This window comes from Phalaenopsis equestris, unplaced genomic scaffold (assembly GCF_001263595.1).
Source record: "Phalaenopsis equestris unplaced genomic scaffold, ASM126359v1 Scaffold000174, whole genome shotgun sequence".
NCBI classification, from domain to species: Eukaryota; Viridiplantae; Streptophyta; class Magnoliopsida; order Asparagales; family Orchidaceae; genus Phalaenopsis; species Phalaenopsis equestris.
This window is the reverse complement of record NW_018164616.1, coordinates 2061159-2085410: the sequence shown is the minus strand read 5'-3', so window position 1 is coordinate 2085410 and position 24252 is coordinate 2061159. Positions and strand designations below refer to the sequence as shown.

Below are 24252 nucleotides of genomic sequence, written 5' to 3'. Positions count from 1 at the left end.
TTGGTGTATGTTTTTTCTAGTCAGGAGTTCAAATCCCCCTCTGACGATGTGAGTCTTAAGGAGGGCAGTACTCAAATTATTAGGGACATTAAGAGTGACTGGAGGCTCGTATAATAGCCTATGGTCATTCCTTTTAAAATATACATATATATATATATAGTATGAAAAATTAAAAAAATTCAGGAAAATTAAAAAAATTGCTATTCCGGGAAAATATTTTCAGTTCAAATCTGTGTTTAAACATCATTTAAGAAAAAAGAAGTCAAGATATTCAAATCAAAATGTAGGAAAAAGCTACAATATTCCCCAGCATTTTCTTTTTCAAACCACAAATAAGAAGCCCATCATGTTCAAGGCATTTACATACTAAACTCCCAATTTTTCCATATTTACATATCAAACACCTAAACTTTCCTTTTAATAGTTATACCCCACTAATCTTTTATAATACATAAAAATACCACTATTTTAACATTTTAAAAGTGAAGTATATATTTTCATACAGAATATTTAGGTGTTAGACAACATTAAAAACCCAAACAGAAAATGAGAAAAGCTGAAAGAATTATCCTCCCTCACATTCAGATTCCATTAAAATCCACAAATTCTGCTGCACCTGAAACCCATTTACCTCCCAGTTCTTTCCCACCACCTTCACCAAATTCCTAAGAAATCCTCACAACAACAGTATATAAATTCTCAAGCTAGCCACATATATTGCACAAAAAACCCATCAGACTTTTTGAAACAAACTCCCAACTCTTCCAACACTCAACATCTCAACCACCATCAGGCATCTGGTTCTGCTCTGATTGCAGCAGAGTTGGCTGCACAATAGCCTGCTGCGGCCAAACATAACCCATTGGATGACCCTGCGGAGCCGAAGCATACATCACCGCCGCTCCAGGAGATGCCGTTTGATCAACAGGCACATAATAATAGGGGACCAGATCCGCCGGAGACCCCATTCTCGGGAGAGCCGCCGTCGGAATCCCAAGACCATCCTCCTTCAACTCGTCTCTGGGGACAATATCTACGAGAAAATCAAATATGTCGGTGCGGGTTATGGCTGCGGCGATATCATTCTTCTGGAGCGTCCGCCGCTTGTTCTCCTCTGTGTGGATCCAGGATCTCAAAGTGAGCTCCAAGATGAACATTTCGCAAGCCTTGGCAAAAATCACGGGAGCCTCGGCGGAGATCATCCGCACGTCTTCATCGGCCTTCATGATCTTCTTGATGCGGGCAAGAGGGAGGCTGTGGTTTTTGAAGTCAGTTGTTTGCTCGATTTCATGCATCTGGTTGGACCAAAAGGCGAGCAGTTGTTGCTGCTGTTGTTGCTGCTGGTGGTGGTGGAATTGCTGGGCCTGCTGATAGGAGAGCTGGTGCTGTGCGGTGGGGAATGGGGAGTGGCCAACGAGAGGCGGGGTCGAAGGCATGGCTCCAATGATGGGTGGAGCACCGGTAGCCATGGGTGGTGCATAGGGTGGAGCAGCATAGGCCATTTGAGCTGCGCCGGGTACAATCCCCATTAAGGGCTGTGGGGGCCGTGAAGACTGTTCCATGCCTTTAGAAAGGCACCTTTTTAGCGCTAATTGTTAATCAAGAGTTGGCAAAAACATGACTGCATTAAGAACAATGTGGTTATAAAGTTATAATAATCCAAATATTAGAGAATGACAAGCATGAAAAGAAGGAAACATAGAGTTAGCATAACAAAGTAGGACTTAAGAAGCATAAGATTTGTTTGGTTTAACATAACTTGGAGTTTACGCTATCATGCAGTAAATTTCCTTCATATCCCTAAAACTATAAATTCTTGAGCCCTCTTAGAATAATCCCTTCTACTCTGACCCCAAATCTAAGTTTCCTTTATATTCTAATCATATAAATTCTCGGTCCATGTTTTCCACTGGGACAGATTCCCTCCGAGTCTTCATGGAATGCATTAATTTAAAAATTATTCCTTGACCCTTTAAATCTCCCATTGGTAATAAAACTTTTTTTATCATAGATTGACCCAAAAAAGAATGATTTTCCGACTGAATTAGACTGACTAGTATTATCAAAAGGTGTTAGGCGTCCTCAAAAATAAAATGGCAAATCAATACATCATGGCACTAGCAATCACCTCAGGCTAGGTAGCACCTAAGGGGAGGCGAAGCAGAAAGAGGCACTATAAAGAATTGAGAGGAATCAAGACACAAAGCAGTTCAACTGCTCCATGGTAGTCGCCGTAAGGAACACGAGAGCCCCAAATCTCCTTACAGTAGTAAATACTAAAGTAATGTATGTATTAAACAGAAAATTATTACAGGAGTGTATATGTACAAGCAAAACTGAAGTATTCTAAAAGGGAACGTGGTCCTGACCCCTTAGTGGTTGGCAGAGAGAGTGGGAAGGAGAATTCCTTTTGCTGCTTAGTGGAATAGGCTTGTTATGCCCCCTCAAGCTGGAAAAAAACTTGCCCACTTTGTTCAGATGCACCCGGACAACGGCCGCAATGAACAGATCGCAGCTGAGAAAGAAAAAAAAAAACAAAAAAAAAAAAACCGCCACGATCAATGCATTGCGGCCATTCTCTGGACGCAGCATCGTCCAAACATCGTACGCAAGTTTTTTTCCTCAAGCTGACTATTAGAGGGAGTAATAGTTAGCTTGTTCCGAAGATTATTGAAGGTGGTTGTTGGATGACTCTTTGTGAAGATATCGACTACATGATCCGAAGAGTTGATGTGCATAATCTGAATGCACCCGATGCGATGTGATCTCGAATGAAGTGGTAATCAATCTCAACATGTTTTGTGCAGGCGTGGAAAATTGGATTGAGTAATAGCTATGGTTGTAAGTGTTGTCACAGAAAATTGGCATGGGGGCATTTGTGAGAATTTGGAACTCTTGAAGAAGTCGGCGGATCCATAGGACATCTGTTGTAGCTACAGCGAGAGCGAGGTATTAGGCTTCTATAGAAGAGCGAGCAACAGTCTTTTGCTCTTGAATTGTCCAGGAGATGAGGGAGCTACCGAGAAATGTACAGAAGACGGTTGCAGAGCGCATGTCTTGCAAATCTCCAGCACAATCATAGTCGGAATACGTGCGAAGTTGTAGATTGCCTGTGGTGATGGGGAGACCAAAGTTGATGGTGCCTTTCAAGTAACGTAGTAGATGCCTGATCTGTTGGAAGTGGTATATTAGGGAACGGTGCGTTTATTGACATGTGATTGATGATGAAGGTGATATTAGACCTGGCTATAGTGAGAAATTTGAGAGAGACGGCTGGTTGGTGGTACTGTGTGACATCATGATATTCCTGTAGAGAGTTTTGATTGGGTTGTAGTTTGTGGGGAAGAGTGTGGACTTGTTGTAGGAGGCATAGAATGTAGGAGGATTTATGTAGAAGGTAGTTGAGTGGTGTTTGTTGACTGGTAATGTCAAGTAAGGTTTTGATAGTGCTGGCCTCCTTAATTTGGAATTTAGTTTTGAGGATATGGACGAGGCTAGTAATAGTAAATGGATTATACCAATGATAAGAATGTCATCCACATAGAAAAGGTAGTAGGCTGTGGTTTCCTTATGGTTGTATATAAGGAGGCAGGGATCGACGGTACCACAATGAAAACCTTTGTTTTGCCGCCTCCCTGTTTGTTTAACACGTTCGCACTAGCGTTCCTCTCCCGCACTGCATCGCGTTGGTTAAATTCCTTTACTCCTTCGACGCTGTCCAAGCTCCGCGTCCCGCGTTAGCCATCCGTGTTGCCCTAGGAATTCCAGAGGTGCCCTCGATGTCCCTTGCCTCCTCCCTCGCTGGTTTCCTTTCTGGGTCGTCGCCCTAGAGGAGATCGAACCTTCTTCCTTTCAAAATTTTCATTCCAGATCATCAGATATCTTTTTCATTACCCTAGCTGTGAGCCATGAGATGTTTTCTTCTCTGATATTCTCTCTGAGCAGTGTTGATGCATGAAATGAAATTTTTTATCTTTTTCAGAGGAAATATGATGAGATTAAGAGTTTTAAGGTGTTGCCCAGTTTAGATCTATGACATTAGTTGTTTTGGGGATCCTGCATTTTCTCTGGTTTTTTCGGTTTTACACATGTTAAGAGTTCTTTTGGGGATCCTGTGGCTTCTGCAATTTTCTCTGATTTTTCGGTTTTATGCCTCTTAAGAGTTGTTTTAGCGATCTCGTGGCTTATGGCATATTCTCTGGTTTTCGGTTTTACGTCTGTTGAGATATGTTTCATTTTCTATGCCCCAATATTTTGACATTTTAACTGGTTGTTGGATTTGGGTTGCTAGCTGCGATCCTGGATTTGGTTTTGGGCATCTGTTTTGTGGTTTTGGCGATCCTGGATTTGGTTTAGTTGTTGTTTGTGTGGTGGCAAATTATACACTGACTTTCTGTTATGGAGTAATTTGATATAAGGGAGTCTTGATTTGGCTATACAGTGGTTTTCCTCAGTGAAAATGCTGTTAATCTCTATAGCATTAGTTGCCTTGGTGCGGTTTGATCTATGGCATTAGTTGTCTTGGTGCGGTTTGCCTCGGTGGAAATGTTGTTAATCCATATGACATTAGTTGTCTTGGTGCGGTTTGATCTATGGCATTAGTTGTCTTGGTGTGGTTTGCCTCAGTGGAAATGTTGTTAATCCCTACAACAAGGAAATGCTGTGAATCTATGGTGCGGTTTGATCTATGGCATTAGTTGTCTTAAGTATCATTGTTGGCCTTTTGTAGCATTTGAGGGAATCCTGTGAATTTTGTTTTGTTCAAATGTCTGCTTTATGGGTTATGAGGCCTACTATATGAAAATTACACTTCCAGCAGTCATGGGAATGCGATGTTTTTCGAGGTTGATAGTGCAGATGAGGAGAGACGTAGCCAAAGTTTCAAATTAAATATTTTAATATTTCTCATTGTAATTGTACTTTTTTTATTTCTTTTGATACTTACGAGAATGTGAGAACTGTATGTTATCTTTTGGAACTGATCTGTGATGATTGTATGCTTCTGCACTATATGCTTCTGCACTACCAATAAGCTGTCCCAAACAGTTTTAGCAGACAGGGACAGGAATGTCATTTAATCACTAATAAGCTAATATGAATAAGCTACCCCAGACAGCAAGCCAGATTATCAGATTATCAGAACAATCTGTTTATCAGCAGATTATAAATAATCAACAGTTGCGCCAAACATACCCTAAATACATGATGAGGATGGAATACCATCTCAAAGGAGCTTGTTTAAGGCCATAAATTTCCTTTTTGAGAAGACATTCGATTCGGATATTGGGTGTCTTGAAAGGCTTGAGATTGAATCATGTAAATAGTTTCGTCCAAAGAACCGCGGAGGAATGTGTTGGAGACATCAAGTTGTTTAATGGGATAGTGGTAGGAAGTTGTAATGGAAAGGAGAATTCGGATGGTGGGCATTTTGGCAACGATGTTGAAGATTTCGGTGTATTGAATGTTGCATTGTTGCTTGAAGCCATGTGTGACCAATCTTGCCTTGAACTTGATTGTTGATCCATCTTGAGGATATTTGGTACGATATGTCAATTTGCAACCGATAATGTTTGCATGAGGTGCATCAACAAGAATCTAAGTTCCTTGAAGAGCTTCTAATTCCATGGACATCGTCGTGCGCCAATGAGGATGTTTAATGGCCTGAGTGTATGTTGTGTGGTCGGATGTAGGAGAGATGGATGTATGGAGATTGAGAATTTTTTTGGGATTAAGTAAGTCGGTTTGGGAGTGGATTGCCATTGGATGTTTAGTTGTTGTAGGGGGTGGAATGGATGGGGATTTTGAGAGTGAGATTGGTAATTTGGTGGGCTGAGAGGAACTGTTGGGAAACATGGAGGTTACGGTATGTTGGCTGGTTGGGGGGGCGAAGTGTTGGTTGGTTGGTTTGGTGGGCTACATAGAGGTTGGTGTTAGTAGGCTTGATGGGGTGTATTTGTTGCGTGTGTGAGATAATGTTGGTGGAGTATGGTAGGGGAACATAAGTTTGTTGATGACCACATGTCTAGATATGCTAACTTGGTGAGTTTGAGGATTGTAGCAATAGTTGCCCTTGTGATGTGGAGGGTAGCCAATGAAGATGCTAGGTGGGGAGATGGGAGTGAGTTTAGGTAGGGATTGTGATTTTTGCCAAGGGAAGCAGAGGCATCCAAAGACGCAGAGATGAGTATATTTGGGTGATGCATGATAGAGAAGTACTTAGGGAGATTTTTATTTTGTAATCTTGGACGGCATACAGTTTATGAGATATAATGTTGTTAATAGAGATGTTGTCCAGAATTCGGTGGGAAGGTGAGGGGTAAGTGGGAAAGTTCTTGTTGCTTCGATTAGGAGGCGATGTTTCTGCTTGTCTACCTCGTTTTCCTCGGTTGTATAAGGGCAACTGAATTGGTGAATAATGTCAAAGGAGTTGAGGTAAGTGTTCAAGGTATAGAATGTATATTCACCTCCGCCATCGAGCCTTAGAACTTTGATGTTTGCTTTGAACTATGTTTGGACCATTTTATAAAATGTTATGAATTTATTAGTATCAGATTTAGCAAACATAGAAAACACCCATACAAACCTAGAGTAGTCACCAATAAAGAGAAAGTAATATTTATATCATTGTAATAAAGAAGTTAGTGTCTGACCCCAAACATCAGAGTGAACAAGATCGAAACAGAGTTTAGATCAGAAGTTGAAATATTAAATGATAGTTGATGAATCTTGGAAGAGTTACATTCATTACAAGAAAAAGTAGAATGAGGAGTAGGTATAGTAGTAGTTGTCCTAGAGATAGCAGTTGTAGTAGGTTGATGAGGATGCCCGAGCCTTCGATGTCATAGTTGGGGCAAATGTAGGGGATGAATGGATGGCGCCCAAAGTAGATATGGGATAGAGACTGTCCTTGCTAGATCTCTGGAGGAGGATTTGATTTGTTCTCGATCCTTGATAACAAAATAAGATTGAGTAAAAGACGTGCCACAATTGTTGTCGGAAACAGCTTTGTGGACGGAAAGGCAATTGTGCGATGGAAAGGGAGGGTGAAGAAGGTTAGGAAGGTAGAGCTTAAGTTGAGATGTAGGTATGATGCCTTGACCAGTGCGGGTAATAGGAAGATTAGTATCTTCTTTGATAACAACTGAGTTTGGACTATTGTATGGTTTGGCATGCTGTAGATGATCGTAGTTGGACGTGAGATGAGTGGTAGCACCAGAGTCAAGGAACCAATCATATGAGCAGGAATTGGTTGAGGTCGTTAGATTAGTATCAGATTTGGTTAAGGGGAAGGAACTGAAGCTATATGTCAGTATTGTAGTGCGGTAAGTCCATATTTGCCACAAATTTGGCAAGTTGGGCCATCAAAAAGTGATTCAGAGCCACGGCCTTCTTGTGTGAAGTCGATGTGTTGTTGTTCCCTTTGACAGTGTAGTTTAGCTGGCCTCGACCTCTGCTGCCATTGTAACCTCCATGGGTAGTGAGTCGAGCAATCACAATGACGTGGTTACTTTGACGTATTCAGCTGAAATAGTGATCTCCTCACTGCAGAGCAGGAAATACAAGTCATCCAACTTGATCGGTTCTGATCGAGTGCGCATGGCAGCTTTAAAGGATCGGTAGGGAGCGGGTAGACCATTGAGGATGTGGAGTATAATATCCTTGTGGTTGATATAGCCGCTAGCAGCCACTATATTGTTGACAAGGGATTTGATGGTCAAGAGATATTGGGACATGATTTGGTTTCTCATGGAAATGTGGCGGAGTTCATTGCGAGGTTGGATAACCCGGGATTGGTTAGTGGACTGCAGCTGGGATTGAAGGGTTTGCCATATTTCTTTGGTGGACTCTAGGTTGAGAATGTAGGGCAGGATTGTGGGAGATATGGTGGAGTAGAGTGCAGTCGAGAGAGTTTGATCAATGAGTTGTCATCGTAGGAATTGAGCGTTTGAAGTGATTTGGCCATCATAGTTGCGGGTTTGGAGTGGAGAACATATCGCGGTGTCATCAAGGAAGCTCTTGAACCAGTTGGCTTTGAAGAATTTATACATTTGGGGTTTTCATGTTGGGTAATTTTCAGTTGTGAGCTGAACATGGGAAATGGCTTCGATATTGGACATAAAAAATTTGAGGGATGAGGAAATGAGAATTTTGTATTGTTTCCAGATGATCCGGGTTGGTATCTCGATCAGTGTAGGAAGAGATCTCTTGGTATCAGAGCAACCAGGCTAACTACCAGTTCAACTGCTCCATGGTAGTCGCAGTAAGCAGGAACTTGAGAGCCCTAATTCCTTACAGTAGTGAATGGTAGAGTAATGTATGTATTAAATAGAAAAATATTACATGAGTGTATTTGTATAAGTAAGACAATAGAGTATACTAGAAGGGAACGTGGTCCTGACACCCTTAGTGGTTGGCAGAGACTGGGAAGGAGAATTCCTTTTGCTGCCTAGTAGAATAGGTTAGTTAAGAATTACCTATTTCATTTAATAATCTCATCTCAATTATGCGGAACACTTATAAAATGGAAAACATCCAATTAAACTACATTAAATAAATAATAAATTTTCAAGCTTAATGCATTCGCAAATTTCAAAATCATAATTGTAATTATCTTAAACAAAGCAGCCAAAGATATTTCTATTACCAAGAATTTTAATGTGTATTCTTGAGCATCGCTGCCAACTATACCATCTTGATCACATTCATGCTTTTTCTCCATCATTATAATAATAGCCCACCAGCTCTTCATTTGCTTCCTAGCATTCATTATCTTCATCTTCAAGTCTCACTACTCTTAAATTTGAAGCTCTTGTACTTTCTTTTGATCAAAACTGCTTCCTAGCGTGCATACTTGTTTCTCCGATTCTTGATACTCTTTCCACATTACTTGCATCAAATTAACATATTCAAAAATTAATTTATCCTCTAGGTTTCACATATTAATAAAAAATGAGCTATCCTTTCTGCCAGATGCTTTAAAATAATGCACTCACCTAAATAGTTCCTAAATAGCAAGATGGTAAAGGTATATTTCCTAAGGAAATTGTTAGACCCGGTATATGTCACAACCCGGCACAAGATTTAATATTTTTGAAATAAGAACAAACAGAACAGACAATGTTTAAATTATAATATTATCTTTGAATTCTTATGAATTAAATTTCTTTATATTACTAAAAATTTATCGAAATCCAAAAACAATGAAAAAGCAATAAAATGAATAATTTAAATCAAAACTAAACTAAGTATCTTGCTCTTGTGCTTTCCTGCCTATGGCACACATTCTCTCCTCTCTCTCTCTCTCTCTCTCTCTCTCTCTCTCTCTTGCTCGTTTCAATCTAAATTAATTAAATAACAATATAATGAGTTATATAAAATAACTCTATTGAATAATTATACTTCTAAAACAGTGCTCAATAAAATGAATGTAATACACATGATAGTCTTTCTTATCAAGTTGAAGAAAGTCCTATAATAATCTAAGAATATTAATATCATTTATGCACATGAAAGTAATTTGAATTTTCTACATGCATAAATTTTTTAATCACTTGCTTTATTTTAAATTTTTGAATCATTTACATTTTTTCAGGATTTAATCAGCTAAATTCCAATAAATTTCATATATCTTAACTTATATATTTATCTTAATAGCATCATCTAAACATAGCCAATATATATTTCGTCAACAAAGCAGAGCATATAAAAGGTCTAACATTTTATGAGGTAGACACATGGTCATCCTGGCCGATATATCCTCTGTCGGAATAGTGAAACATGGAATTAATTCTGCTATTGTCTAAGATGGCGGGCAAACCATCTACCCGCGTGTTTATATTAGCGTCCTCAGCTAGTGTCATAATATGAATTTTCTACAGGCATAAATTTGGGAATCATTTACTTTTCTTAAGTATTTAATCTGTTAACTTTCAATTAATTTCATAAACCTTAGACATCTATCTTAGAAGCATCATTTAAATATAAACTAACAAATCCTAGCCAACATATATTTTGTCAACATAGCAGGAAATATAACAGGTCTAACATTGTCTGAGATAGACAGATATTCATCTCTGGCCGATATATCCTCTATCGGCATAGCAAAACATGATATTAATTCTACTATTGTCTGGCATGGCAGACAAAACATCTACCCCCGTGGTTATATTAGCGTCCCTAGCTATTGTCATAAGAAGTTGAGCTTTCTTCATCGCCATCCACATGCAAACATTCATATATACATTGGTTTCATTACGTTCTTCATAACATGCATTATTTTCATATGATATATTATATGTTTATCCTACTAATAACTAAATGTCCTATAAAAATTTAAATGCCATATTGTAAACGTCTAATGTCTTCCTAGAAAAATTTATTATACAACCCTTCATTCATAATATTGACATGCATATTTCATTCTTAATAATATAAAGGATCAGTTGCAGTATAGAACAAATGGTATAGAATATAAGTAGAAAAAAACAAAATCAAAAATAAATTCAAAATTAAGAAAAAGTATTGTAATTCAAAGATAAGAAACAGTACAGTAATTCAAAAATAAAATTACCCACTTTTAACTGTGTAACTAGTCCTCAAACTTTATTCTGACTTTCTCAAATATTTTGTCCAATAATTACCCAAAATTTATAAGTAAGGTATAAAAGGTCATTAAATTTTTATTAAACTTATCTTAAAATGTTTTTTAAGAAAATTATGATAAATCATAATTCTTTAATATAATCAGACCTTTGAAAATTGAAGATCTACCATTAACTCGCCTATTATTAACATAATCGATAACAATTATTATAATAAATTAGTAACTTTTAAAATATTATTTGATTAATAGTCAATTATTTTCATATATTACGAAATCACAAATTAATTTGTATGTCCAATTAATTAGGGAAATGTTGAAACACTGCAAGACATTTATATTTATGAGTTTTATTAAGAAATTTAAGGATATTTTCCACCTAGATTTATCAGAGTTTATTATTTCAAATCTAATTGCAATTTTTTTTTTTTTATGCTAACAATCTGGACTCTATTAGTTATCATTAAAAACTGCAAGTTATCGTAAGCATTATGAACATATAGTATTAATATAGATAAATTATTTTAAATATTGTAACTCACAATTTTATACAATTTTAAAACACGTAATAAAAATTTCCCATGATAACAAACACTTCTTAATCCTTTCTCATTTGCAACGCTATCTTTCTTAATTAGAATTATAATAAAGTAAAATTAAGGTAGCACAAGAAATGCTTACTTTTAGTATTTACCTTTCAATAGCAAAAAGAAAAGCCTTTGACGTGATTAGCCTCACTTGTCCAAAACCACAGAAATGTTTTAATAAGATTATTTTAAATTAAGCAAAATCATTAACATCATTCTCCTCTAAAATTAATGCAATACAAAACTAAAATTCAAGTCACTCTCACCTTCAGGAATTTAAAATGATCGACCCTTGCTCCCACTATTAAACTCAGTAAATCAAACCCAACATTTGAGCTCGTCTCATTGTTCGAATTAAGACACCGCACTAAATTCAATTATTGTTAGACTCCGCTATTGCTAGCTCACCACATTCTTGAACATCGAATGACAACCAAGTCTCATGATTAGACTTGCTACGAGCATGCTCGACTTGCATCACTCAGTTGTGCATGTCTCAACTCCCTCTTCTGAAAGCTCTGGCTCACGATCGAGTTCAGAGCAGAGATGCTCACCTGATTCCCTTCTCACTCTGCCTCCATCTCCCTGTTTGGTTTTGATTACAAGCCCACAAAGGGCCTTTCAACCTATTATTGAGCATGCTCCTTCAATCCTTCATCTTCATTCCTTTGGATCCCGCTCTAGGTAAAAAAACTAACTAGCATAGTAGTGTTGGTTTATTTGATCAAACGCTGGCCTGTTAAAATTTTATTTTTTTAAAACAAAATATAATAATATAGAGGTATAAGTGAGTCGAGTTAGCTGGCAAATTGGCTCAAACTTGATCAGGTAATGAGATCATAATCAAATTGCAACTCCTATTATATACAAGCTTCGGTTCAAGCATGACAAAACTCAAATCGTTGGGTTTTGTGTTGACTTGATTAAATCCCATTTCTCAATTTAGGACACCATATTTCGCTTCGTGTGTACCGTCACAACTTTTTCTCCTTAGGTTGTTGCCTTGTTATGACTTCCTCTTCTTCTTAAGATGCCACTACAAAAATCATGATTCGCGACAAAAAATTCCCAAGCTCCAATCTTCATCACGACTTCCTCTTCATCCAAAATATTCTCAAGCTCCAATCTTCATCACGACTTCCTCTTCATCTTCATCTCCAAACCCCCTAATCCCATCTCTACTAAGCTATCACAAGGAGTTTTGAGTTCTTTTCACCACCTACACGCCATCATGGCTTCCTCTTATTATATCTTCAAACCTAGTTAGTCCTATCACAAATTCCTATCTTCTTCACTAATCTCCAACTGCGACTATCTCATGGTTTCTCCTTAGGTTGTTGCCTTGTTATGACTTCCTCTTCTGCTTAAGATGCCACTACAAAAATCGTGATTCGCGACAAAAAATTCTCAAGCTCCAATCTTCATCACGACTTCCTCTTCATTCAAAATATTCTCAAGCTCCAATCTTCATCATGACTTCCTCTTCATCTTCATCCTAATCCCATCTCTACTAAGCTATCACAAGGAGTTTTGAGTTCTTTTCACCACCGACACGCCATCATGGCTTCCTCTTATTATATCTTCAAACCTAGTTAGTCCTATCACAAATTTCTATCTTCTTCACTAATCTCCAATTGCGACTATCTCATGGTTCTCCAATCACCCAGAGCTCACAAGTAACCTCAAGCTTTGCAAATGAATCGATGAGCCAAGTTTAAGTTTAATGAATGAGCTCAAATTCAAGCCTGGTTTTTTACTACAAAGTCGAGCCCAAAATTAATTGTGACTTGAGCTCATATTGACTCAATCCTTGGAATATGGCATACTTACCTAGCTCCAACTTCATGAATTGTCATAAGCTCCATGATAAAAATTTAAACTTTACGGCTCATATAGGCCAAAAAATAGTTGCAACAATAAGAAGCACTTATTCCAAAATAGAAAGTTAATGTTAATTCTCAATGATTTAATTTTATAAAAAAGTATGACATCATCTCCATCATCATCCTTGTTTTAGTGGGTGTGGGGTTAGCTTTATTAATCATTATCTCCTTCATTCAAACCTAGTATTCTATCAGGTTAAATTTTAATTTGAATAATTCAATTTGCACAACTTCTAGTCATGATATCTTTCATCTACCCCTTTATTTTATAATATTCTACTTCAATTTTATATAAGTGTCATCATCATCCTTAATCCGGCTATTCGAGGTAAACTTCATGAACTATCATTCTCCATTCACCCTTGCTGAGTGTTATGCTTGGTGAACACTCTAATTTGCATATATGTTTACACATCTAGCAGTGGTACCTTTAGTTTCCTTCAATTTTTTCACATTAAATTTGTCTATCTTATTTGCACTTCTACCCTTTATCTTACATGAGCAATTCGCATAAGCTTATTTTTCATTAATTTACTTGAAATAGTGTTATTTAGGTTAATTATTTAATATAAGCATTTATCAACATATCCTTCATATTTCACTATGCAATCATCTTAACATGGTTCTATTTATCACGCTCAACGTGGAAGTTAACAACTCCTTCGAACAGTTAACATCCATATATCCTAGCCACTATTAATAACAAATTAATAAAAATTATCATTCGTCTCCGTAACCCTCTTAATTTTGTAGTATTTTGGAAGTAATTCGACCTTTTAGCAACATAATATTATCTCTATAAGACATATACACATTCTTCAGCAGCTATTAAATTTGCTCTCATTAAAATTACATTATTATATACCCAAAAATTATTTTACTAACTATAAACCCCTTTTGTTTTAATTGTCTAACCAATACAAATTTGATTTTCATCCATATATCGTAAGAATTCTTGATGAATACAACTACACGTGAGATTTTAGTCAACCTTACAAATATTTTATAGTCCATCATATATATTTTCCATAGCTCCCAAAATATCAATATACACACATTTCCTACTTAATGCATCTTAAACCAAGTCTTGGTGGAATTGAAATATTGACGTAGGGTTGTGAGGAGCCGGTATTTTCTCTTTCATATTTTGTGTGGAGTCTTTTTCTACTTGCTAGGGGTTGTATCCGACGACAGGTGGTGCTCCGGATGTATTCCGATGTAATGTTGTATCCTTTGATTTTCTGCCTACCCTCTTCCTAATCCCCCTTAGTTATTGGCTTGCACTCCAACCCTCAGCAGCCCTCCCTTCCCTACCTACTTAGCTGTCATCCTACACATCTCCATCTTCCTATTCTCCCCTAACGCCCCCTTCCGACAGCCACACCTACAGTCCAACCTCTCCAGCCTCCCAACCTACACCCTGCCGCCTCTTCCTGCCACCTTGGCTGAAGTGTCTCAACCCTCATACCACCTTCCCCAGCTTAGCCACCTCCTCTTCCCCCTACAATTGTCGTCAGCCCTTCTCCATGATCCCAACCACCTTGCCACCGCCACCGCTGACCTTGGACCTCTGCATCCGGCCTTAGCTAGAGATTGGTATTTGTTGTGTTTTCATTTCAGTTTTGAGCGTGTTTGTAACCTTAATCATTCGCTAAATAAAATTTGCTTCCATTAACGTGGGTTTGATTAATTCCAGCACTATTTGACATCAAAGCTAGTCTAGCTCTAGTCCTATCATAAGGTTTCTTAACATCCATCTTACCCCTTCACCAAAAATTTTCTTTTTCATTCCCAAACTATAGCCAAAACTTTGACCTAACCCTAAGTTCCCCGTGCTGATTTTCAAAATCAGTAACCCAAAATCATTTTTTTCACCCACTTTCACCTCCTACTCCAAACCCTAGCAATGCCACCAATAAAATACATGTCTAAGCCTGCCCGAGAAGAGATACAACGAGAGATACGCCGACTTTAGAGGAGATTAGCGAACATTGATGATGATAGGAGGAACTTACCCTTGATGGTGATAATGAAAGCCGAAGAGGAGAAATGGACGAAAATTCCAACACCTTTCATAGGAAGAATGCCAGTGATGAAGATGAAAGGCCATAACATTTTGGAATCTAGTATTAGAGGAGCCCTAAAAAGCAAACACCAGTTGAAGGACATGGAGACTACAGAATCAATACGGATCTAACAGAGATTGAGGGAGATATGGATCTAGATAAAATTATTGATTTGCTACAATATATTGAACGGATCTTTGAATATAAAGTCATGTCAGAGATAAACGGGTCAAATTAGTTGTTATCAAGTTGAAGAAGAGTGCCTCTTTGTGGTGGGAGAACTTACAACGATATAGGAAAAGAGAAAACAGTGACAAGATTACCAAGTGAGAGAAGATGAAGAAGATAATACAGAAGAAATATCTTCCACCTCATTACCGTCAAAAAATGTTTCTAAGATTCCACAACCTGCAACAACAAGACCTATCAATGGAGGAGTTCACAGTTCTGTTCGACCAATAACAAAAGAAATGCGAGCTGACTGGGTCGAAGGAGCAGAGTGTAGCCTGGTACTTTGGGGGACTGAAGTCTGTTATTAATAATGTGGTGCAGTTGCAGCCTTATTGGTCACTTGGAGATATTCAGATCTTAGAATTGAAAGTAGAGAGGCAGCAAAAATAGATAAGGTCGCCATATTTTGTGACGTGGCTAAAGAAGGAAAATGTCAGCATTGACCAGAGATGCTTGGTGGAGTTTTCAATTGGAAGCCAACTACAAAATAAGGTGTGGTATGGCATGGTCCGCATGGATGACTGTCACCTTTTGTTGGAAAAACCGTGGCAATTTGATCGGAGGATTCAACATGACGACTTCAAAAATATCTATTCCTTCACCAAGGATGGTAAGAGATAATCCTTCCTTCGACAAAGCATGAGATCACTGGAGCCCTTGTCAGCAGAGTAGCATCGGTAGGACCAATTTTGGTGACTAGAGGGAATGATAGGACTGAGACACTTGCTCCAGACAGGGAACAAGCACAACAAAGAGCATTTCAGGATATCATGGTTGATACCTTGCCACCAGCGCCACCATCGTGCGGGACGATTTAAGTTACCCCCACTTCAGATCCGGTTAAGCTGACTGTGGATTACTACGAAAGCATTCAACAGCAAAAATGAGACACACAGACTCAATTCAATTCGGTAATAGAGTCCCACAAGATTGGACCAGTGTGGTGCAGTCGGCAATGGGATCCAGGTGATGTTGGGAATATAGACAATGACCATAAGCTTCGATGAATGAGGATAGGGCTCCACCTACCCTGAGAAACTAACACGAGCTGTGAGGAGCCGGTTGAACCGGCCGAAAAGAAGTTCGACAAAAATGGCTTGGAAGGCCCCTTCCTTTATTAGTTTCCCCCATATTCCCTCTCTATTTATATGTATGCTTGTTGGAATTAGGATTATATTTTGGTGTATTTTCTCTTTAAATTTTGTGTGGAGTCTTCTTTCCCTTGCTAGGGGCAGTAATTGATAACAGTGGTGTTCTGGTTGTATCATGCTGCAAGTTACTCCCTACCCTCTTTCTCATCCTACTTAGTCGTCGGCCCACACCCCCACCCCTCTCCAACCCTCAGTCGCCAACCTCCCTTTCTTCACTACCTACCAACACACCTACCTGTCGGCTTGCACCTCTCCATCTTCCTATTCTCCCCTTCCCGCCAGCCACACTTGTTGTCCAACCTCTCCAGCCACCCTGCCGCCTCCATGCCACCTTCCATGAAGTGTCGCAACCCTCATACGTAGACAACGCCACCGCCTCCCTTGAATCTCCTTATCCGGACCGTGTCTGTGATTTGTGTTTGTTGTGTTTCCATTTTAGTTTTGAGTGATATTTATAACCCTAATCATTAGCTTAATAAAAGTTACTTCTATTACCGTAGTTTTATTAGTTCCGGTATCAGATATGTTATATCAAAATAAAATAAAAGATTAGATATGACAATCCTTTAATTGCATTCAATTTCGTTCCATTAGTTTTCCTTAGCCAAGAAGATACTTCTATGTTGGATCTACCCATAATTATGTTGGATCTACCCATAATGAAACCAGATTAATTCTTTGATAAGACGAAAAATTTTTATATGACTATTCCATTACTCTCTCCCTTATATCTCATTAGCTTGATTTCTCCATAGCAACAATAATGTTAAATCTCCTTTATTCTAAAATATTAATAATTCTTCTCTAAACATTTGATTTCTATATCAGTTTATATCATTACGTAGAATTTTGTTTCAATAAAAAAAAATTGCAAACATAGATATAACGTCAAAGAATAAAAAGGTAACAGTTCATGTTTAAGATTTCAAAAAATGTGCAAGAAAAAGGGACATTTAACACCAGGTCATCACTGAAGGCACTATCTCTCATGCAAGGAGAGATTTGAGCTTTCTAGAGAAGAACTAGACTGGAATAAAACAAGGTGGGGGCAATGAACAAAAAGATGACCACTAAAGTAACCCACTTTGACTTATAAAAATGGATCTGACTTCATAGATTGTATCACTGGACAAATGGTATAAAATATGCAATTTAAATTGAAAAAATATTAAATAAACTTTGTTTTGTTACAAAATATTTGAGCCATATTTGCCTTCTTTGATTTTTATTTTTATTTTGAGAGGGGTATAGTTAATTGCACAGGCTTACCAAACAATGTCTTGGCATACGTGAGAATATAACACTTGCCAACTCCTAAATGTAAAAATGAAAATTTTCTTTGCAATTCAGTCTATCTCATCAAATGATGTAATAGATAATCATCGTCACTAAACTTATCCAAATCAATTCTTCTCAAATGATGAAATGATTTGTCATAATCATCATAGCCTTATTCCAACCGAATGATGAATAAATAATTTTTCAATTGGCCATGTAGAAATGCATATAAGTTTTCTAGGACTTTGCCTCATTCCTCTTTTTCTTTCAATGTGTGACATGAAATCTTCATGCTGCATAACGTGATACAGCATTGAACTGAACATCTGGATGAAAGTTGTTATTTTATCGCTGGACAAGTAAAATCTAACATTTTGATTGCTAACAGGATACGATGCTGCTGAAAAAATAATTTAAATTCTCCCAAAAAGATTCACTTTCAATCCATTTAGAACCAACCATTATAAATCTTATAAATCTCTAGATTGCGATTGCAAAAAAAAAAAAAAAAATCTTAACTGCTTTCAGTTTGACGCAAAAACCCCTTGGCTGCTTTCAGTTTAAAGCAACTGTTAATCAATAATGCATGAAAAAAAACGTGATAGTATTAGGGTAATAATGACGCGCTACATGCAAAATAGAGTGAAAAAATCAAGGTTATGAAGGCATTTACTGATTAAAGCTTTAGTTTCTAAATACAACATTAAGAAAGCAAGAAAAAATACGAAAGGAATGCATGTGAAATTTTTTAAGGTCTCAGAGTTACAAAAATGTAAAGGACAAAATTTTACAGCATTCAAAAATTCAAGATGAAAACTAAAGCAAAAGTTCCAGCAGATTTCACACAACAAACTTTTGTCCAGACAACTAAAAAGAATCTCGACAACTAAAAACAAAAAAAGAATTGTGCGAATTCTAACAATACATAAAAACCATTACAGCAACTCCAAAATGTAAAATAAATTAGGTACTGCATAGTGCACTTGTTAAGAGAATCAAGTAATAGGCTGTGATAAAAATTATAAAAAAGCACAAGCATGCCTATAAGGCAAAATAAAATTGCTATAATAAAAGAACCATAAAGAAGAATATCCTTCATAACTAAAATATATTATGATAATAAATATTATATATTCTAATAAATATTAAGCACATGTGATAACATTATCATGATAAACTAATAATTCTAATTATTCTAACTCTCACAAACTCATGATGCGACAACAAAAGCATCAAGAGTTTGTATCTTGCAATACAAACCAAGAGATCCAAGCCAACAGTAGTGCAATAGCATTTCAAAATAATAGATTTGAGACCATCAACACTTCAATAAGACATTCTACAAAACAAATAAGAACGAACAGAAGATTGATGTTGGGGCAATCATTGCCAAGACCGCACGTAACAAGATCAACACGAGAAATAGGATCCTTAACAAAATTTTAGTGAGATCCTCATAGGATCATAAAACAGGAAACTAAGGGTGTGTTTGGGACAGCTTGTGCTTATCCAGATAGGCTGCTTATTTGGAAACGCAGACTGCGGGGTTCGACCCGCGTTCCTCGTTTAGTGTAAAAAATCAAATGTGTTTTCGGATAAGTTGCTCAAAAACAGTTTTCAAACGGTGAGGCGGCATTTGAAAATGGAGCCTAAGATGAATCATAGTTCGACGAGACAGGACAAAATAATACTAAGCCTAAAGATGCAAATTATAGGCTAGTTGAAGACGTCGATGCTAGATGCAATCGACAGTGTGAGTTGACAGAAGCAACATCGCAAGCAAACACAAGCAATAGCATAAGTTAGCGTAAGCTACCAAGGTAGTGATGGTGTGGAAGTGGGGAGCACTTGAGTGGCAATATGCAAGCAAGTGAATCAGCACGTGATTGAGCGAAGAGATGGCAAGTGAATCATAATTGAGTGAAATGCCTGCACTTGTGAAGCAATATGCGGGTAGGTGAAGAGTGTGAAGTGGTGGCAAATAGCAAGCTAGGTGTGATGGATCATAAGTTCATGAGTCAAGGGCGACAAGAGATGAATGACAGCATTATAAGATGCCAATCTAATCTTTATGGGATCCTCTCCACGGGCTCTTCACAAAACAATTGCAAGAGATGGCAAACACAAGTCTGGCTTCGTCAATCAAAACCACAATGAGAGATGAGATCTTCACCAGATAAAAGATGACAGACATGGAGTTGTGCCCCCGACACCATGAAAAAAAATATATATATCAAGAAGTTGCATGCTTATTTAAATGATCTAATCCTAACACAGGCATGCCAATGTAAATGTAAAAGAAAACATCAAAAAGTACAGCAAATAACTATTATAGATTCCTTATAAATAAAAAGCATCTTCTATAATATTAAAACAAATAGTTCTAGAAATTTTAACAAATTATTCCCTAGTTAAAATCTCTCAAGTTGGAAAATGAAAAATTAAAATTTTATTATTGATAAAATGCAAAAAAAATAATAAAGTGCTAACTAAAAATAATTATTGACTATCAAAATAAAGCATGAAAACAAACAACATGCCAAAAATATATGATGCAAAAGAAAATTTTAAGCTCATCAGGAATGCAATTCATGCATACTAATTTTTTGTTTTTGTTTGTTAATTCATTTAAGTGCAAAAATATGCCTATGATGATGGCACCCAATTGAAAAATATGTGTTTTCTAGTATTTTGAATTTATTTTTTAGGATTTTTTCATTACAATGAGGTCTTGATTAAAGTCATTCAATTCCAAATCAACCTAACGTTTAGAATCATTACTACATCAATTGCTACTATTTACAGTTCACTACTACCCATGCTTCTGTTTCTTCATTTTTTTTCACGTTGCTGCATTGTTTCAACCATTTGCACTGCTTGTCGCCTTCAGTTGCTAGCCCTTTCACTGCCACAACAGTCTATTGGCTGATCACTATCTGCAGCAGCTGCTTTCAAGAATTGTCTTTGTTCCAATCCCACAAGCAAATATTCAAAACAAGATTCACCACCACCCAATTCATGTTTATGGATTTAATTAAAACATTTCTATTCTTAAAATTTATGAGGGAACAATTGAAACTTGTGGTTCTTTATTAAATTTTGAAAGATTCTATGAAATTTCTACATTTAGACCCATTGCAACTTATAAATGGGAACCTAATGTATGTAAAATTCAATAAAATTTGTGTATTGAAATAAGATTTCAGTTTTTTTTTATATACCATTTGTCCAGATTTCAATTTCTACATTTTTTCCATGCCTGTTGGACGTGTATTCTTTAAGGGCTTCACAAGTGTGGACAAATACTTAAACAGAGAACAGAAATTTGAACAAGCGAGGCACAGTTCTTATGGGTAATTAACTTTCATCACTATTTTTACTTTATTTATTCGTTGATCTGGTGTATGATTGAATTTAGTCAGGATAAGTACTAAATTTTCTTCTGATACGTGAGCTAGAATGTTACTAAAATTTTAAATTTGGTTATTGCTTTTATGTAAAGTTCCAAATTTCCTTATGGCTATTAAATTATCTTTTGAAATGGAAGAAGTATGTAAGCTACTTTTACATTAAAAGTTCTGTATTTTTGTTAAAGTGAATAGTTGGCAGCATTGAGAACTTTAGGTGTTTCAACTCACACCTCATCCTACATTGTATTAGAAACCATAGTCCCATAATTGTCCTACATCAATATCCATCATGGCAATGGATGGACCGCACTTACAAGTTAAGGGCATTTATTTTGCTTGGAGAAATATTAAAATTCCATAAAAGAAATGCAAAAAAAATTGAAAACAGAGAGATTGAGCAATAAATGTGCATTTGCTTTTTCAGCAAAAACGTCAGCTAATATTCATATGATAGATTCTTCAAGTCATGGTACCTTTTATGTGGAGCAACTTAAAGCAAATTTAAAAAGTAAAAAGTTAACAGTCTATAAAGCATGAATTTTCTAAAAAAACTAACTAAAAAAATGTTTACCTGAACTGAATATAGGTTTATGATGCCTATTAAACATCAATCATAAACTAATGAAGATAAATTTATCAATTTATCTATCTACATCATTGGTGTCTATAAAGGAGATAATGACGATAGGTTTATCAATTTATCCATCTGCATAATAGGTGTATATACAGAAAACCATGCCTCAATGTAATCACCATCTCATCATGGTCTCAATTAATTCAAGTTTATAAACAAGGGGTGTATTTGGAATTTGAAAGAAGTGGTATATAAAAGAAAACAAAAGTTTTACCTTTCCCATAGATTCCATTTGTTCACCCATGAAAGAAAGAGAAGTTGGAGTATACAGAGAATCCTCTGGCTATTCTTGCTTTGTTCGTTTACTCAATAAAAAAGTGTTGGAAACTCTAATTTCTCCATTGTGATAATTTTCTTTCTTTAGTGAATATCAATTTTCCGAAAAACTTGTGATAAAAACACACCCTCTATTTAAGAAACAGTGAACGCATTCTCTCTACATCAGAAAACAAAATAATCGGTCAATATAAAAACTTTTCTATTTCAAGTGAGCGGACGAGGATGTCCTCACTTTCGAAGAAGGTTTTTTGAAGAAACAAAATATTCTTGGCATTTAAACAAACATAACCATCAATGGAAAGGAGAAAAACTTGGCATTTAAAACTTATTTTCTTCACCCTAAGAAAACAGGCACAAAAAATCAAACATTTATTATAATATGACCTGAACCATTCATGTCCCATTTTTCTTACAAGAGCATGAAACCTGAGTCACGTCCTACGATATATCTTGCAGTCAACCCAGAAATTTACTCAATTCTATAATCAAATTAGTAGCAACCTCTAATGGATATTTAAGTGTTTCTAATGCAAAATTTTCAGAAAACACATTCTACCAATTGCCATAAAAGTTAGAATGTGTAAGACAGTAAAACAAGAAAAGCCAATTTGGCTTAGAGATTTCTCTAGCAGCTGAAAAAAAAAGGGTAAAAATACAATCTTAAACTTCTGCATGCAATTCCAAATTATCAATCCCATAAGAAAAAGTATTCATTCTGCAATAAAAGTAAAAGCATTTCAGTTTTAAGGGCTATCTGCAGCATCTCTCCTACGAAACAAACCAGCATCGTAAGATGCCAGGAATGCAAGGCAAGCTGAATCCTTGATCACCATCAGACAAATGATAATAATAAATATATATTTCAGCTACCAAATATGCCAACAAAGACCATAAATAGCTTAAAATTAAAGCATATCATTATACGGACTTCCTCACTAACCTCCGTAATGATAAGCCTAGAACCTTACTCATGCAAAATCCATACAGTAAAAGATCAAATAGTGAATCACAGAGAAGAATCTCCTCTTCCAGAGAGATTACAGGTAAGAGGGCGGGCGGGTAAAAAATATAGAAAATTTAAAAAAGAACAAGGGAAATACCAGGAAGAAATCGAAAGACGCCAAACAGCAATAAAAGCAATTGAAGTCCTAACCTCTAACTCCCGAGCTAATAATCAATTAGAGGATGCAGAAAAAGCAAGCATTTTACTGGGGAGCGGCGAAGTCCGCCCATGCAGAAACCCTAGAGAGAGAAAAGTTTGAATGAGAGGTGAGAGACTGGGTACCGAGTGGTCGCAGTGAATCAGATGCGTGGAGCTACGTGTGGAGCTGACCAATTAATTGTGTATAGGTGGCATTTGTTCATTGGATGTATTGACAAAACTGATGTCTTCTTCCGGTCCTATGCGGTGCACCCTTTCGTGACACCTTGCGGTATTTCCGCATGGAAATTCTATGCAGCCGTATGAAGTCTATGTAACCTCCCGCATTAGAAGGTTTTAATTCTGTACCGTTTTATTTATTAGGCCGCGCGCAGCAGGCCAACTACTACAAAAGCGAGTCAGCAGGCTCTCCAGGCGCTTTTGTCGAAAGGGTGGGCCATTGCCCTGATTATGGTGCTCCATTGAATCGGAGGACAACAGTTGACTCTCTAAATGCTCTTTGTAAAAACTGTTGAAGTGGTTAATCGATGTTGGTAAAATATGATCAGCTACAAGAAGAGGTGTGGCCATCGCATTTGCGGCACAATCATAAGCGTTGGGGCATAATCAACAATGGCATTCTTCTATGGTTGGACATCAGCATGGGTCTCATGGGCGAGTGATCTTCTATGGTTGGACATCAGCATGGGTCTCATGGGCGAGTGACTCATCTGCATTAAGAATAATGTCAATGAATTACTAAAGATTATCAAAATCTGAAAAAATCTATATACTCAGAAGTTTGCTCAATTCAGAAAAAGTGACAAAAAAATCATCGGTTCCTTGTCTCGGGGGGACGGTGTTCTTATTACGCAGTAGGGGCGGAGGGAAATCCGCAGCAGCTTTTTTCTTGGTGCCCTAGCCACCCACTGTTGCTTCGGTAGGTGGGGTGGCATGCAGATCTTCCTCGGCAATTACACCAATGTTGGGAT

The 24252-nt window shown here is 37.0% G+C and overlaps 1 protein-coding gene across 5 annotated transcripts; it reads right to left on the bottom strand.

The window, feature by feature from the left end:
- Positions 1–318: 318 nt before the first annotated feature.
- LOC110022182 (nuclear transcription factor Y subunit C-2-like) lies at positions 319–23446 on the bottom strand. 5 transcript variants are annotated; one of them, XM_020721003.1, is made up of 2 exons: positions 23405–23446; positions 319–1621 (listed from the first exon to the last, which is right to left on the bottom strand). In XM_020721003.1, the coding sequence occupies exon 2, from the start codon at positions 1560–1562 to the stop codon at positions 780–782; it is 783 nt and encodes a 260-aa protein (XP_020576662.1). In that variant the 5' UTR covers positions 1563–1621; positions 23405–23446; the 3' UTR covers positions 319–779. The 5 variants fall into 5 exon arrangements, with proteins under 5 accessions (XP_020576662.1, XP_020576658.1, XP_020576659.1 ...); XM_020720999.1 differs by lacking the exon at positions 23405–23446 and adding an exon at positions 23220–23395; XM_020721000.1 differs by lacking the exon at positions 23405–23446 and adding an exon at positions 23273–23395.
- Between the last annotated feature and the right edge of the window lie 806 nt (positions 23447–24252).

Coding starts and splice junctions, on each gene's coding strand:
- LOC110022182 (XM_020721003.1), bottom strand. CDS start 1,562: ATGGAACAGTCTTCACGGCCCCCACAGCCCTTAATGGGGATTGTACCC.